General features: G+C 39.5%; 1 protein-coding gene across 4 annotated transcripts in view; it reads left to right on the forward strand.

Moving 5' to 3' along the window:
* The window catches only part of SLC25A26 (solute carrier family 25 member 26), a 165,233-nt gene that overhangs the window by 41,063 nt on the left and 107,654 nt on the right, over positions 1 to 16,516 (forward strand). For 3 of the 4 annotated variants that reach the window (XM_047778888.1, XM_047778859.1, XM_047778877.1), the window contains 2 exons: positions 7,411 to 7,515; positions 9,519 to 9,566. The exons of the other annotated variant lie outside the window; for it this stretch is intronic. In XM_047778888.1, coding sequence (XP_047634844.1) covers positions 7,411 to 7,515; positions 9,519 to 9,566 — 153 coding nt within the window. The remainder of the gene's footprint in view (positions 1 to 7,410; positions 7,516 to 9,518; positions 9,567 to 16,516) is intronic. 4 annotated transcript variants of the gene reach the window in all.

The following is a 16,516-nucleotide window of genomic DNA, read 5'->3' on the forward strand; positions in this document are numbered from 1 at the left end:
TCTGATTGCTGTGGCTAGGACTTGCAGAACTATGTTGAAGAGAAGTGGTGAGAGCGGGCATCCTTGTCTTGTTCCTGATCTCAGTGGGAATTCTTTCAGCTTTTCACCATAGAGAATGATGTTAGCTCTGGGTTTGTCGTATATGGCCTTTATCATGTTGAGGTAGGTTCCCGTTATGCCCACTCTCTGAAGGGTTTCTATCAGAAATGGGTGTTGGATTTTGTCAAAGGCTTTTTCTGCGTCTATTGAGAGGACCATATGGTTTTTATTCTTCAGTTTGTTAATGTGGTGTATCACACTGATGGATTTGCGGATATTGAAGAACTTTTGCATCCCTGGGATAAATCCCACTTGATCATGATGTACAATCCTTTTAATGTATTGTTGGATGTGGTTTGCTAGTATTTCATTGAACATTTTTGCATCGATATTCATCAGTGAAATTGGCCTGTGATTTTCTTTTTTTTGTGGAGTCTTTGTCTGGTTTTGGTACCAGGGTGATGGTGGCCTCATAGAATGAGTTTGGGAGTATCCCTTCCTCTGCAATTTTTTGAAATAGTTTCAGAAGGATAGGTGTGAGCTCTTCTCTAAATGTTTGATAAAATTCACCTGTGAAGCCATCTGGTCCTGGGCTTTTGTTTGTTGGAAGTTTTTTAATCACAGTTTCAATTTCAGTTCTTGTGATTGGTCTAGTCATCTTTTCTATTTCATCTTGGTTTAGTCTAGGAAGATGGTACTTTTCTAAGAATTTGTCCATTTCTTCTAGGTTTTCCACTTTATTGGCGTGTAGTTGCATATAGTAGTCTCTTACGATCCTTTGTATCTCTGTGATGTCTGTTGTTACTTCTCCTTTTTCATTTCTAATTTTATTGAGTTGAGTCCTCTCTCTTTTTTTCTTGATAAGTCTGGCTAGGGGTTTATCAATTTTGTTGATCTTTTCAAAGAACCAGCTTTTTGTATCATTGATCTTTTCTGTGGTTTTCTTTGTTTCTATTTCATTGATTTCTGCTCTGATCTTTATGATTTCTTTCCTTCTACTAACTTTAGGTCTTGTCCTTCTCTCTCAAGCTGCTTGAGATGTAAAGTTAGCTTGTTTATTTGGGCTTTTTCTTGTTTCCTGAGGTGGGCTTGTATTGCTATAAACTTTCCTCTTAGAACAGCTTTTGCTGCATCCCATAGGTTTTGGAGTGTCGTATCTTCATTGTCATTTGCTGCTGGGTATTTTTTAATTTCCTCTTTGATTTCTTCAGTGATCCATTGGTTGCTTAGTAGCATGTTGTTTATGACCACGTGTTTGTGTTTTTTTCAGTCTTTTTTCTTGTTGTTGATTTCCAGTTGTATAGCGTTGTGGTTGGAAAAGATGCTTGATATGATTTCCATTTTCTTAAAGTTACTGAGGTTGGATCTGCCGCCCAGGATATGATCAGTCTTAGAGGATGTTCCCTGTGCACTTGAGAAGAATGTGTATTCTATTGCTTTTGGATGGAATGTCCTATAAATATCTATTAAATTCATCTGGTTTAATGCTTCATTCAGGGCCTGTGTCTCATTATTGATTTTCTGTCTGGTTGATCTGTCTATTGCTGTAAGTGGGGTGTTAAAGTCCCCCACTATGATTGTGTTATTGTCAGTTTCTCTTTTTAAGGTTGTTAGCAGTTGCCTTATGTATTTTGGCGAACCTAGGTTGGGTGTGTAGATATTTAAAATTGTTATATCTTCTTCTTGGATTGATCCTTTCATCATTATGTAGTGACCTTCCTTGTCCCTTAAAATATTCTTCATTTTAAAGTCTATTTTGTCTGTTATGAGTATTGCTACTCCAGCTTTCTTTTGATCCCCATTTGCATGGAATGTTTTCTTCCATCCTCTCACTTTCAATTTGTATGTGTCCCTAGAAGTGAAGTGGTCCTCTTGAAGACAGCATATATATGGGTTTTGTTTTTGTATCCATTCAGCCAGTCTATGTCTTTTGGCTGGGGCGTTTAGTCCGTTCACATTTAAGGTAAGTATTGATATGTATGTTCTTATTGCCATTTCATTAATTACTTTGGATTTGTTTTTGCTGCTCTTTTTTCTTTCCTTCTTTCTTCTCTTGTTCTTTTCTGCCTATAGAAGTTCCTTTAGTATTTGTTGTAAGGCTGGTTTAGTGTTGCTAAATTCTCTCAGCTTTTGCTTATCTGTGAAGGTTTCGATTTCTTCTTCAAATCTGAACGAGACCCTTGCTGGGTAGAGTAGTCTTGGTTGGAGGTTTTTTCCTTTCATCACGTTGAGTATATCATGCCACTCCCTTCTGGCCTGCAGAATTTCTGTTGAAAAATCTGCCGATAGCCTTATCAGGGTTCCCTTGTATGTTATTTGTTTCTTTTCCCTAGCTGCTTTCAAGATTTTCACTTTGTCTTTAATTTTGGTCAGTTTGATTAGTATGTGTCTCGGGGTGTTCCTCCTTGGGTTTATTTTATATGGTACTCGTGCTTCCTGGATTTGAGTGAGTGATTCCTTCCCCATGTAAGGGAAGTTTTCAGCTATTATCTCTTGGAATATTTTTTCTGTCTCCTTCTCTCTCTCTTCTCCTTCTGGCACCCCTATAATACGGATGTTGGTGCATTTCACGTTGTCCCAGAGTTCTCTGAGACTGTCTCTGTTTGTTTTCAATCTTTTTTTCTCTTTTCTGTTCTGCATCCGTAATTTCCACTAATCTGTCCTCACCTCGCTTATTCATTCTTCTGCCTCCTGGATTCTGCTAATAGCTGCTTCTAGTGAATTTTTTATTTCAGTTATTGTATTTTGCATCTCTTCCTGTTTAAGTTTTATATCTTGTATCTCTTTGCTCAGTGTTTCCTGTAAGTTATCCATCTTTGCCTCCAGTTTATTTCCAATGTCTTGTATCTTTTTCAGCATCAACAGTCTAAAGTCTTTTTCCTGGAGGCTGAGAATTTCCTTATGGCTTAGCTGTTTTTCTGGGGTTTTTCCTTTCTCCCTCATTGCATTATAGTCCTCTGTCTTTTCATTTTTATAGGTTTTTGGTGTGGTGACCTTCTTACAGATAATAGAGTTGTAGCCACTCTTACTTCTGATGCTGCCCCCCTGTGGCTGAGGTCGGTATAGGGGGCTTGCTGTAGGCTTCCTGATAGGAGGGGCTGATGTCTGCCCCCTGGTAGGAGGAGCCGATTCTAATCCCTCTGGTGTGTGGGGCTTAGTCTCTGGATGGGATTAGAGGCAGCTGTGTGCCTGAGGGGTCTTTAGGTAGCCTGTTTACTGAGGGGTGGGGCTGTGATCCCACCTGGGTTGTTGTTTGCCCTGGGACTTCTCAGCAGCTGGCTGACTGGTGGGGCCTGTTTTTCCCAGATTGGCCACCTCCAGAGAAAGGCACTGCTGCTGAATATTCCCGAGACCTTTGCTTTCAATGTCCTTCCCTCACAACAAGCCATGTTCACCCCTGTTTTCCCAGGATGTCCTCCAAGAACTGTGGTCAGGTTTGACCCAGATTCTCTTGGAGACTTTGCTTTGCCCTGGTACTCAGTGCACGTGAAAGTCTGTGTGCCTTTTAAGAATGGGGTCTCCGTTTCCCCAAGTCCCATGGAGCTCTTGTGCACAAGCCCCACTGGCCTTCAATGCCAGATGCTCTGGGGCTCTTTCTCCCTGTGCCAGATCCCCACACGTGAGAATTTGATGTGTGGGTCAGAACTCTCACTCCTGTAGGTGAGTCTCTGTGAACCAGTTAGTTTCCAGTCTATGGAGCTTCCCACCCAGGAGGTATGGGGTTGTTTATATTGTGAAATCGCCCCTCCTACCTCTTGATGTGGCCTCCTCTTTTTCTTCTGGAGTAGGATATCTTTTTTAAGGTTTCCGGTCCATTTGGGTGGAGATTGCTCAGTCTTTAGTTGTGAGTTTTGTTGTTTTTAGGAGAGAAGTTGAGCTCCCGTCCTTCTATTTTGCCATCTTAATCCCCAACCAAAAAGGTAACTCTAGATTCTACCTCTAAGTGATATCATACAGTATTTGTCCTTCTCTGTCCGATTTATTTCGTTTAGCATCATGCCATCTAAGTCCATCCATGTTGCTGCATATCCTCTGCCTAAAAATTTTCGCTTGCCCCTGTCAACTCTGCATTGACATCCAAGCTCCTTGCATAACATACAGAGCCTCCTTGACGGCCTGTCCAGTCTTACTTCCTATTACTCCTGACCTTAAACCTGAGGTTTTGGTAATGTGGAATGAATGGCATGAGTGAATACAAACTGTGGAGTGTTGTCTTCATGCAGGTTGTCTCTGTCACCCCTGAACATCCTGCTTTTTTATTTGTGTGCTTTTCTTTTTATTGTTCCCATCATGCCCTCTTCTTTCTTGTCAGCTAATTCTGACTCATTTGGAAGGTTCTATGAAGGCCTAATCTCTGACAGTTCTCCATGTGTCTGGAGGTTGGACTAAGTACCCCTCCTCTCCATTTGTTATGGAACTTGTTTTTGCCTCTTTTTAACTTAATCTCTTTTTTGTCATGTATTATTGAAACTATTCCTATGTAGCTGTGGGCTCTTTGAGGTCAGAACATCGTCTTACTGTTTTTGACCGTGCAGCTTTTTGTGCTGTATCTGGCTCCATCTTTTTTTTAATTAATTTTTTTAAATTGTTGATTTACAATATTCTGTCAGTTTCTGCTGTATAGCAAAGTGACCCAGTTATATTTATAAATATATAAATATATAAATATATAAACATAAATGTTCTTTTTCTCATGTTATCTTCCATCATGTCCCATCGCAAGTGTGGCTCCATCCATTTTTGTTGAACGGAATCAGGTACCTTTGAAGGGAGACTGTGGGTGGAAAGATATATTATCCCAACTTGCAGGTATCATTGCAAACAAAAAAATATTTAAATGTTTGATGAATGAATAAATAGAAATTAGACTATGTCATTTTGAAAGTCATCAGTTTTGGGGGAAAAATAACTTTGGGTAATATATCATTTGTTATTCTAACCATATTAGTTGGAGTGCCATCTTTCAGAGGTGATATGTCCATGTTAGCTGACCCCATGACATCTGGAACCACATCACATGTCATCTCTATCCCTTGGATCTTGGGGTGCTAAAGCCTCACTTGTTCTCTGCCTACGCTGCTCTTATCTAGGCTGATACCAAGGAAGGGTTTGCCTGTGTTTATACCTAGAGAGGGGTTGGCAAACTGTTGCCTGTTTTCTTCATAAATAAAGTTTTATTGGAACACAGTCACTCCATTCCTGTACATATTATTATCTATGTCTGCTTTTGTGTTTTCACAGGGTAGTCAAACCTTTGTGCAGTCTGAAATGTTTACTATTTGATCTTTTACCTAAAAAGTTTGCTGATTTGGGAGTTTCTCTTGTGACTCAGTGATAATGATCCTGACTAGTATCCATGAGGACATGGTTTTGATCCCTGGCCTCTCTTAGTGGGTTAAGGGTCTGGCACTGCCGTGAGCTGTGTAGGTTACAGACACGTTTTGGATCCTGAGTTGCTGTGGCTGTGGCATAGGCTGGCGGGTAATAGCTCCGATTTGACCTCTCGCCTGGGAACTTCCATATTCTGCAGGTGTGGCCTAAAAAGACCAAAAAAAAAAGTGTGGTAATTTTTACTTTAGAGCTACTTAATGTTAGAAAGACAAAGCCTTAAATAATATCCGCATTGGGTAGTCATCTCAAATTAGGAATTAGGAGAGTACATATTGAGAAGGATAAACATCTTCGGAGTTTCTGTACCCTTCTTGATAGGATGGCTTTGTTAAATTTCTTGTTGTTCTTTCCATTTTGCTTCATGTATCATTGAAAGATTGTCCAGACTTTACTGTGCCTCGAACACATACATTTATATATGATACACATATATTCTAAAGGTTTTAAAACTAATCTCAATCATGTACAAAACATTGAACACCAGAGTCGGGTGTGTGAATTTCAGGTTGGAGGAAAAGTTTGTATCCTTGGCAGGCAGCTTAGTGTGGGGAAGCTTAAATACAGGAGCTGCACTGAAGCAGTTTAAGGTATCAGTTTATATGTCTCCCTCCTTGTTCTCTGCCTCCCTTTCCCTGTCTTCTGTCCTTCATGGGCAAAGTCCCTTCTGGTTTAATCAGTTCTTTATTTTTACTATTTCTTCTTTTTTTTTAATGGCTGCTCCTCGCCAGGTGGAAGTTCCAAGGCCAGTGATTGATTCTGAGCTGCAGCTGTGATCTCCACCACAGCTGTGGCAATGCCAGATCCTTCAGCCCACTATACCAGGCTGGCGATCAAACCCGCACATCCACAGCAAGCCAGGCCACTGCTGTGGTAGGATTCTTAAACCACAGTGCCACAGTGGGAACTCCTTTTGTAAAAATTTTTTAATTTTTAAATTTTAGAATTTTTTTATGGTTCCTATTTCTGAAGATTAGGCTGCTGAAGTCAGAGTCCTGGAAGACTGAGTGTGAGTTGGCACATCACTGACCCTGGCCTATCAGCAAGGGTGGTGTTAACAGTTAATTATTGACTGGTCAGGTGTGAGTACAGACCATTCAGGACCTATGTCCCCTCTAATGCTGGAGGAGGATCCAGGATGCCTGCAGTTACTCCTTAGCTGTTGGGTGGGCATGGGGGGGAATTGGGGGATGCTGGGACTGGGAGCTGGTTGAGGCTGGGGGTGGAGTGGCATGGCAGATTCGGGGTCACCAGCTGATTTTCAGTCTTGCCTCTACCAGTGTGTGTTTTGCTCCCATAAAGCTAAGGCCCTTTTGGTCCATCTCTTGACCACATTTTTTAAATAGCTGTCTTGTGAATGCCAGATGCTGCCCCAGGAGCTGGGAGTTCAGAATGAATAAATGTGCTACTTCCCATCAAGAGACTTCTAGACATGTGCCTGGAGCAGTGAGACAGGAGGTGGGAGGATCTGTATGGGACATGGGAGGAAAGCTTCTGGGCTGATAACACAGTGCATGTCCATTGGTGTTTTAGGTTTAAAAAGAAAAATTTTGATGTCTTGCACCGAACCTGTAACATTATGCTTGTTTTAAAACTATTCTTTTTGCTTTGGGAGTTCCCGTCATGGCTCAGTGGTTAATGAATCCGACTAGGAACCATGAGGTTGCAGGTTCGATCCCTGGCCTTGCTCAGTGGGTTAAGGATCTGGTGTTGCCATGAGCTGTTGTGTGGGTCGCAAACGTGGCTCATATCCTGCATTGCTGTGGCTGTGGTGTAGGCCAGCGGCTACAGCTCCGATTGGACCCCTAGCCTGGGAACCTCCATGTGCCGCAAGAGTGGCCCTAGAAAAGGCAAAAAGACAAAATAAATAAATAAATAAATAAAATAAAAAATAAATAAAACTATTCTTTTTGCTTATAAAAATTTTCCATTTTTGTAGCAGTTACTTCTCTTTTAGGATGCAATTAAATTTTTATGTTTTAGGTTGCCTGCCTGATTCGAGTTCCTTCTGAAGTGGTTAAGCAGAGGGCACAAGTGTCTGCTTCTTCAGGAACATTTCGCATTTTCTCTACCATCTTATATCAAGAGGTGAGACTGTGTTTTTAAGCTCTTTTTAATTTGTTGAGAAAAATTTTATGGTAGCTAATATGAAGACTGTGGCCCTCATGCCAGGAGCCTTAGAAGAAACTTTAAGGGAGTTTGCTGTAGTGGCATGGTGGAAATGAATTGGACTAGTTATCCATGAGGATGTGGGTTCAATCCCTGGCCTCATTCAGTGGGTTGGGGATCTGTTGTTGTTGTGAGCTATGGTATAGGTTGAAGATGTGGCTTGGATCCCTCATTCCTTCGGTTGTGGTGTAGGCTGGCAGCTGTAGCTCCGACTCAACCCCTAGACTAGGAGCTTCCATATGCTGCAAGTACGGCCCTAAAAAGCAAAAAAAGCAAAAAAAAAAGAGAGAGAGAGACCTTAAGCCTAAGTTTATTGTATAATTATAGCAACTTTACCTTTCTATTTTAAATTTCTAAAGACACAGATGAGTGCTGCTACTAAGTATGTGTCGTATATTGTAGTTGTCTTTTTATTCTTTTGGAATCAGATATGGATAACGAATATGTAAAGTGAAGAAAGATTACATGTTAGGAGTTCCGTGGCAGCCTAGTGGTTAAGGATCCCGTGTTGTCACTGCTGTAGCTCAGGTTTGATCCCTAACCCAGGAATTACCATGTGCTGTGAGTGAGGACAAAAAAAAAGATATTATGTTAAAACATTGCTACAGAATTTGAGGACCCACAGAAGAGACCTATGGCAGTGGGCTAATACTAGTGAGCAACATCATAATGTTTATATGAAAATTAATTCCTCTTGTACTGGTTAATTTTAAGCTGTAGGTCACAAATCTTGCCTGTTTGCTATGTGACCAGGGACTAATGAGTGGATTTTTTTTTTTTTTGAATAGAAATCAATCACACGAAAAAAGTTACTCTTTTCTTAAAATTAAAAAAAAATTTTTTTAAATTGGCTGTGGCATTCATAAGTTCTAGGCCAGGGATTGAACCCAAGCCACAGCAGTGACAGTGCTGGATCCTTAACCCACAGAGCCACCAGGGAAGTCTTGGAAAAGCTTTTTTTTTTTTTTTTTTTCTTTTTAGGGCCACACCTGCGGCATATGAAGTTTCCCAGGCTAGGGGTTCAATTGGAGCTACAGCTATTGGCTTTACACCATAGCCACAGCAACATTAGATCCGAACCGTGTCTGCAACCTAATACCACAACTCACGGCAACGCTGGATCCTTAACTCAGTGAGCTAGGCCAGGGATTGAACCTGCAACCTCATGGTTCCTAGTCAGATTCATTTCTACTGCACCATGACAGGAACTCCTAGAAAAGTTATTCTTAACGATCCCTCTATCACCTGGGTGGAGGAGACATTGAGTATTTAATCCTATGAAAGAGATCATTCCAGTAAAAGATCCCTATTGAATCATGTGAATGGTTAAATACATCAGGTTTGACCAGAGGTATTTATCACTATTGAGAGATTATTCATGAATTTGTGATTTGTTATGATTGAAACTATTAGATGTAATTTTGTTTTTACATGAAGGGGTTAATGACAATCTGTGTGGGTTTGCTTTTGAAAATATGTTTGTTTAAAAGCTTCTCAAGAATTTTTTTCAGGAGAAGAAATATTGAAAACTAGTAAAGCTTAATTAGTATGTAGTCTGCTTTTTTTTTTTCTTTTTGGCCACATCTAAGCATATGCATGTTCCTGGCCCAGGGATCAAATCTGAGTGGCAAGTTGTGTGACCTCCTAATGCCAAAGCTGGGACAACACCAGATCCTCAACCTGTTGCACCACAGTGGGAACTCCTATAGTCAGCTTTATTGTTAGAAATGTTCCTATTTTAAAGAGAGGTGACTTGAGCTCTATATAGCCAGTTTAGAACCTTTACCTCTTATAGAACCGTGGTCATTGTGAGTATTTTGAACATCAAGCTTCAAAAAATGTACATCTCCTTTATGCAGAATGTCATTTAGAAGTCTCTGCTATTCTAACTCACTGAGCTCTTGGCCCTTTGTTTGTTTCAGGGCATCCAGGGATTGTATCGAGGCTACAAAAGCACTGTTTTAAGAGAGGTAACTATCTTAACTTCCAATATTAAAGTACCAAAGAGTGACAAGTTTTGTTCAGTAAATTTATTTGGAGAAATGAGTTTAAAAGTTATAAAGGGAGGTTATGATCACTTTATAAAACACTGTTGAGTGTTAATCTTGGTTCTTAGGTCTAGTGGGTGGGTAGGTGTTCTGCTGAAATAGTAGCATCAGCGGTCAGAGTGGCCCATCCATAGCTTCATTCTTACCTAAGGTGGCTCCATGTCTGTGATAGCTGAACTATGAAGAAGTAACCACTGATGATAGGAACCTTGATTGCTTGGCTAAGAAGTCATTTGCCTCAATTCTTCATTGTAACCTTACTATTTTCCCTCTTGTAATTATTAAATATTTTGGAAGAGATAGAGTTCTTCCAGGTTGGCTCCTATGGTATGTCCTTTCAATAGGTAAACATCCTTTTAAAAATCTACTTCCTTACTTTTTGGAACCATACAATGCTAAAATATCCAAAGAAATGTTTATATCTGCATATTTTTAATTTAAGCGTATGTATATTTATTTTAATGGGGCAACATATTTCATGCATTGATCTGTTTATTTTAAACCTAATTTTATCTTGGAGATTATTCCATATCAGGACATATAAAAATAAACCATTTAATGATACTAAGTAATATTCTAGTATATAGATGTTGGGTGACTTATATTTTTACTGGTCTAAGTTGATGGGCATTTAGGTAACTTGTAATCTTTTGCTATGAAAAGCAATGTATGTGAGGGGACATTTGTGGGATGAATCCCATCCTAGTGAAGTGGTTTTTTAAAAATTTTTTGATATTTGGTCATTCCCAGAAATGATACTATAATTTTTTTTGTGTGAAATATAATAATACTCAAGTAGGAAAATGCACAAAACATGAATATATAGGTGGATGAATTATGACCGTGTGATTATCCATGTAATAGCCTTCTCGGTTGAAAGAACTTGACCCTTGTCAGCAAGCACCTGGAGACCCCACTGTGCCCGACCCAGTTGCTTCCCTCTTAGCAGGAGTTTTCCCTTATGGTGATCACTTCCTTGTTTTTGTTTGCAGTTTTATCATGTGGGCATTCACTCCTAAACATTATATGTAACCTTTATGAAAGAGTAGAAAAATACATATTTTATGATTTCATGTCCAGCATTATTTATTTGGCATGATGTGTGAGATTTATTTTGTTGCCTGCAGCTATGTTTCATTCTTTTTTCCTTATCACGTGGTATTTCATTGCTTAGATATACCACCAGTCATTTATCTATTCTAAAAAAGAAAAAAAATAAGTAACTACTAAGGGAAAGATGTTAAGGTAATTATTGTAATACACAATTTTAGGGAAGATAGGAGACAGGTGTTTCAAAAATCTGTTTTTATGTGAAAAGCCATGCAGTTAGCGCTTGCCTTCCTGATAACACAGTATGTTGAGTTGAGAAGTTCAGTCTGGACTGGAGTGCTGGCCCTCCCATGACTTGCCGTGCAGCGTGTCCCAGAGCCACCTCCCCTCCCTGTGCCTTCATCTCCCAAATTCTGTGGTTCAAAATGCAGTCAGTGTTTTCTTTTTTTTTGGTTGGAAAAAAAGTGATTTTAGTACGTATATTACTGCAGAAAGCATATTTTAATTTTTGCCTCACGTAGAAGAGGGTGTGTTGAAGTTCAGAAGTTGTATAGATATGTGAGATATAGGAGGAGTCTTTGATGTGTAACTTTTTTATGAGTTTAAATCCTAGGGCTAGGGTTTTTTAGTTTTTTTTTAGTTTCTTGAGATAAAATTGACAAAATTGTGAGGCATTTAAAGTGTACATTGTGATGATACAGGTTGACATTGTGAAAAGGATTAAGACATGATTTTCTATTTAAAGAAAAAACAGAATCTGCACAGCTCTGCTCTGAATCCTGGTTTTCTACTTAGAATTCCCTTGGATGCTAAAACATTTTCATTTATAAAAATGTTTTTCATTTAAATAATTATATTGTCACAATTAGGAGAATATGGAAATTCTTTGGAACAGAGTTTTATTCCCAGGTAGTCTTATTATTTATTTTATTTTGTTTTGTTTTTCTTACTACATTACAATCTTTTTTATGAATCCCCAGCACTGTTACATGTTATTTAGAGCTTTGTTTTTTCCACAAAGTAATAACCTTTAGTGTAGTACAGTTGATGTATATCTTTGAAAAACTTCTTTTGAAGGCTGAGTGAATGTTTAAAAATGAGTTATTTGTGTGACGATGACTTCTGCCTTTCAGAAATATTACCTGCACTCTATCTTCATTCAGTACTCATTTTCTGACTCACTCAACATGTGTTATTTACTCACATTTCACCTGGGTGCAAGAAAAAGGCAGGGGGCAATAAACCGTTTTTATTTTTCTGAGAGATCTTGAATAAATGAATGTATTTACATGCCAGAGAATACTGGTTGTGCATACAAACAAATAGTTAAAATATTACAATTGCATTGCATTCTATTCTTTTAAAATTTGTTTTGACATATGTCACACTGGTAACTAATTTCTAGGCTGCCATTCCTGCAAAAAGTGTGACCCTACTGAGATGACTTTGTGTACTCAAAATGGCAGTGTTTTGTTGGAAATTTAATTGGGGTCTTCTGCATTTTGCATTTTCATAAAAGATCCTTCAGAACCGATTTTAGTTGAAATACTGCTTTTGTACAGATTCTCAGGGAGAATGAGAGAAGAGTTATTGCTGAACAAAACATAGCTGCTTTCAAAATGAGAAAAATAAGAAGCGATGTATCTGCTTTAAACAATTTTTTTGCATTATAAATAGTTCGAATTCTTCCATTGTTCTGACAGCAATATCAAATCTTTTCGCCAAGAGCTTGTTTGATTGTTTCAATAAGAAAATACGTTGAATCCTTGGTGAGAATCACCAGGAAACTTACATGTTTATTCTCTGTACAATTTTCTTCTTTAAAATAGTTTTATCTCCCATGCAGTAGCCCATTAGAATGAGATTGAAGTTTGAATCCATGCATTATAAAATAGATTATGTGTGTGCTTTAGACTTTGTGAATGCTGTCACATGGTTTTTACTACATTTGATGTTTGTGGAGATTGCACACTTATCCCTTCTGTTCTCCTAAATTATTTTAGTTACTGTGAATTTTAGACAGAGTCTAAGCAAGGTCAACAGATTATGCTATTTACCTCACCCTTTCAGTATTCATTTTCCTCCTGATCTAGGCCAAATTAGATGTAGACATGGCCAAGCATTGTGGTGCAGTGCTGTTATTTTGATAAGATGGAAATGGAGAGCACAGTCACAGCTGCCTTCATAGCCAGGCTGATTTCAGAGGGTCCATTGTCCTGAAAGTTCTATGGAGAGCAGCCTCCTGACCTTGGATGTGAATTAGAAAGGATTTTCTGTAACAAAAGAGAGCAGAGAAAGGCAAGTTGTTTCCCAATAATAATAATAAGACGACGACTAAGTTAAGCTCAGCAAATGCATTTTCCCTACAAATTCTACTCGACAGTTGTTTTAAGGGCACCTGCTCTGTACTGGGCATTTTTGCCTTAAAGGATTCACATTCTGGTGGGGAAGCAACCAGGCGAGTAGACACTTGACAGTGCGATGTAACAGGGCTGTCATGACATGTATGTACAAGATGCAGCCAGTATTGCAGAAGAAACAGCGCTTGCATGGTCCTCAATTAGCATTCATTGCATTAATAAAAATTAGTCGCGACTTAATTCCTGAAGGAGGGGCAATTAGAAGTAACAACGCAAGCAAAGACCTCAGGGTGGGAAAGAACCTGCGTTGTGTGTACGTTGCTTATCGAAGCAGAATTGAGGTTTTTACACCCAGAGAAGAGGCAGGAATGACTCCCCTTTACTTCAAACCTACTGAGAGCGCTTCGAGAAATCACTTACCCCCCTGGGCTGTTTGCCAGGAGTGAAGGGTGGACCTCTCACTCAGGCTGCATGTCTGCCAGGAGACTGGGTGGGCACACGGGAGCCCTTGAAAGAGCTTGACATATGTCCACTGGAGTTTGGAGAATAAGTTACTTGTTTTTGGCTATTATCTGCATGAATCTGACAGTGAGGTGCTGATTGGAGTGGCCTCAATGCAGGATGCTGCCATTTTGGTAATGAGTAACTCCTGGCCTCTTTTTGGTAGATGGTAGATGCGTGTAGCTGCTAAACAGATTACAGATAGCTGAGGATTATCTCCCCCTCTTGCTCCAATTTCACTCCCAGGCGTCAGTAACTGAAGTCTCCCACCCAATTCTGTTGCACATGCAGTCAAAATCAAGCACTCAGGCGGGCCAGAACAAGCCACTCATCCTGTTCTGTAAGTTCCCTGAGGCCCTCAATCTGTCCCTTTAGGTGCAAAATTCCCCACTCTGATTGCAGAGTTCACTGGCAAGGAGACATGACAGCTGTCCAAACCTAGTTTCCCCTTTTGTGTATTTCAGGCAGTGAGAATTTCCCCTAATCTAGTGGCTGGAAACAGAAGACTTTAGGAATCAAGCTTTAAGGATTACCCTTCAAATTGGCTTTTCCAGTGCTGTTGTCTGCCCACTCAGTTCCTTTTTCCCAGAAGGTTTCATGTTATATATACATCTCTTGTGTGTTTTTCTGGAGCCACCCTATCCTAGGTGTGCAGTTATTTCTTTTTTAACCAAAATGTTTTGGAGATCATTTTATATCACTTTATAAGAAGCATGCCCTCTTTTTTATGATTTTATAAATGAATCCTTGTACCACTACTTCCTCATTGGTGAGTGTGCACATGTACTACAGTGAGTAGTATTGTCCCCATATCATTTCATTCATGGTTGAGGGTGTTTATAGGTTACATGCTGAAGAGTGGGATTTTTTGGCTAAGATGTATGGTGTTTGTAATTTGATGCATATAATAGAGTTCTTGTTGTGGCGCAGTGGCAGTGAATCTGACTAGAAACCATGAGGTTTCAGGTATAATCCCTGGTCTGGCTTAGTGGGTTAAGGATCTGGCATTGCCATGAGCTGTGTTGTAGGTCGCAGATGTGGCTCAGATCTTGTGTTACTGTGGCTGTGGTATAGGCTGGCAGCTGTAGTTCCTGGGAACCTCCATATGCTGCAGGTGCGACCCTAAAAAAGAAAAAAAGAAAATTTGATGCATATTGCCAAATTTCCCTTCCTGTTAAGTACCAGTCAATCATTTTGCCCACACTGTGGGAGTTCTCTCTTTTCCTCTGCCTCAACAATGGTACAGGCAATCTCAAAGGTGTAGAATGTTCTCACTGTAGTTCTAATTTTAAGTGAGACTGGTCATGTAGACGTGTATCTGAGAACGTTTTATTCCTTTACTGTGAACTGATGAATTACATTGAAGTTATGGTGAGAATTAAATGAAGAGATCCACATGAAGTGCTTTCCTCAGACCCTGTCACATAGTTATGTGTTCAGAAAATGTTCCCTATGATTAATAGTGTTCTTGGTAACTGAAAGGGCTTTTGGCAGGAAATGACATCTCTGTGTGGAATGGCACTGTCTCTGGCTGGCTGACTGCTCTTGGCAAGTTACTTAACCTCTCTGAGCTCATGTTTGCCCATCTGCACTAGGAACTTTGCATAGATTGTTCTTGCCTGCTGGGAGGCTCAGAGATGAAGAAACCTGCCTCTGGGCTGTCAGGTTCTTGAACAGGTATACAGCCTTGATCTGTCTCATGTATACGTGTGAGTGCCATTTCATGGTTCCGAATAACAATAGGTATATTTGAACTAGAGGCCAGCTTGCTATTAGTGCTTATGAAACTTCTCAGCTACAGTGGGAGAGTTTTTTAATCCAAGTGTCTTGTAGAATGGAATTGTTTATTCAGTTAACAAATTGCATCCTGCAACTGATTTTATGTTCACTGGCTATTTCTCTAGGAAAAACAGCATATTGCTTGTAATAATGTACAGCTACCCTAGTTGATGGTTGAACTGATCAAAAATCACTGATGTAAGTGGGTTGGAAAATGTTTATGATTATTCTTTTTGGAGTGAGGTTGGTAATTTACTGGAATTTTTTCTCCAAATAAGATTACCCACTTAGAGGAAGGCTTTCTTTCTAAGATTGCAACACTTGAATGTTTTCCATTGAAAATGTTTTCAGGCAGCTGTAGCTGTAACTTCTACTTATTTACTGTTCTTAAGTATGTGTATTTTTTTTCCTGCTTTGATGATTTTACGAAGAGAAAACAAGGTGTTCTCTCATTGAGAACTTTCCTCCTTGTGTCAGCACTGTGTGTATCTCTGAGTGCCTTTGTATGAACTTGTCTTGGCTTTATCTCTAACTTTTTCTTTTGGTTTGTCTTTCCATTGCACTTCTGGCTGGCTACATGTAATTATGCCTTCTTGTCCTAGACAGCAAGCAAGTTCCCCTTGAAGATGCAATTGAGCTTTTACTTTTGGTCATATGCGCAGTCTCTGGCCCAACTCCTTGCCCAGAGTCAGCACTCAGTCAGTATTGGTTGTATTTTTCATTCATTTCAGTTTGATTGGTTTTTGTTCTGATGCAGCTAGACTCTAGGACCATTTCAGGATGCTGGGTGAGCTCTGAGGGCACTTGGAATTACGCCGGTTCAAGGCTCTCCTTTTGATAGACCATAGTGTGAGACTCTGTGTTACATAGGCAGTGAAGTACCAAGGAGTGTATACTTTGCTAAGATTTCGGTCTTCCTAAACCTTGAACAAATAGTTTTTAGAAGCCTCGTTTCATTAGAAAACTCATTAATTGACTGCCCCCCACATCTTAGCAATTCACTGTAAAGCTGAAAATAAGTGATTATAAATCTTTCCCAACTTTTAATGTGAAATTGTTTTTCAGTTAAAATCCAGTGCAAACATATTGAACTTTGTTTTAATCCTATGTAATTCATTTTATTAACTATGACCAAATAGAACATCTGTTAAAATTCCATACTGTTGGCTTCATGGGAAAAGA

Source organism: Phacochoerus africanus, chromosome 1 (assembly GCF_016906955.1).
Source record: "Phacochoerus africanus isolate WHEZ1 chromosome 1, ROS_Pafr_v1, whole genome shotgun sequence".
Classification (NCBI taxonomy): Eukaryota; Metazoa; Chordata; class Mammalia; order Artiodactyla; family Suidae; genus Phacochoerus; species Phacochoerus africanus.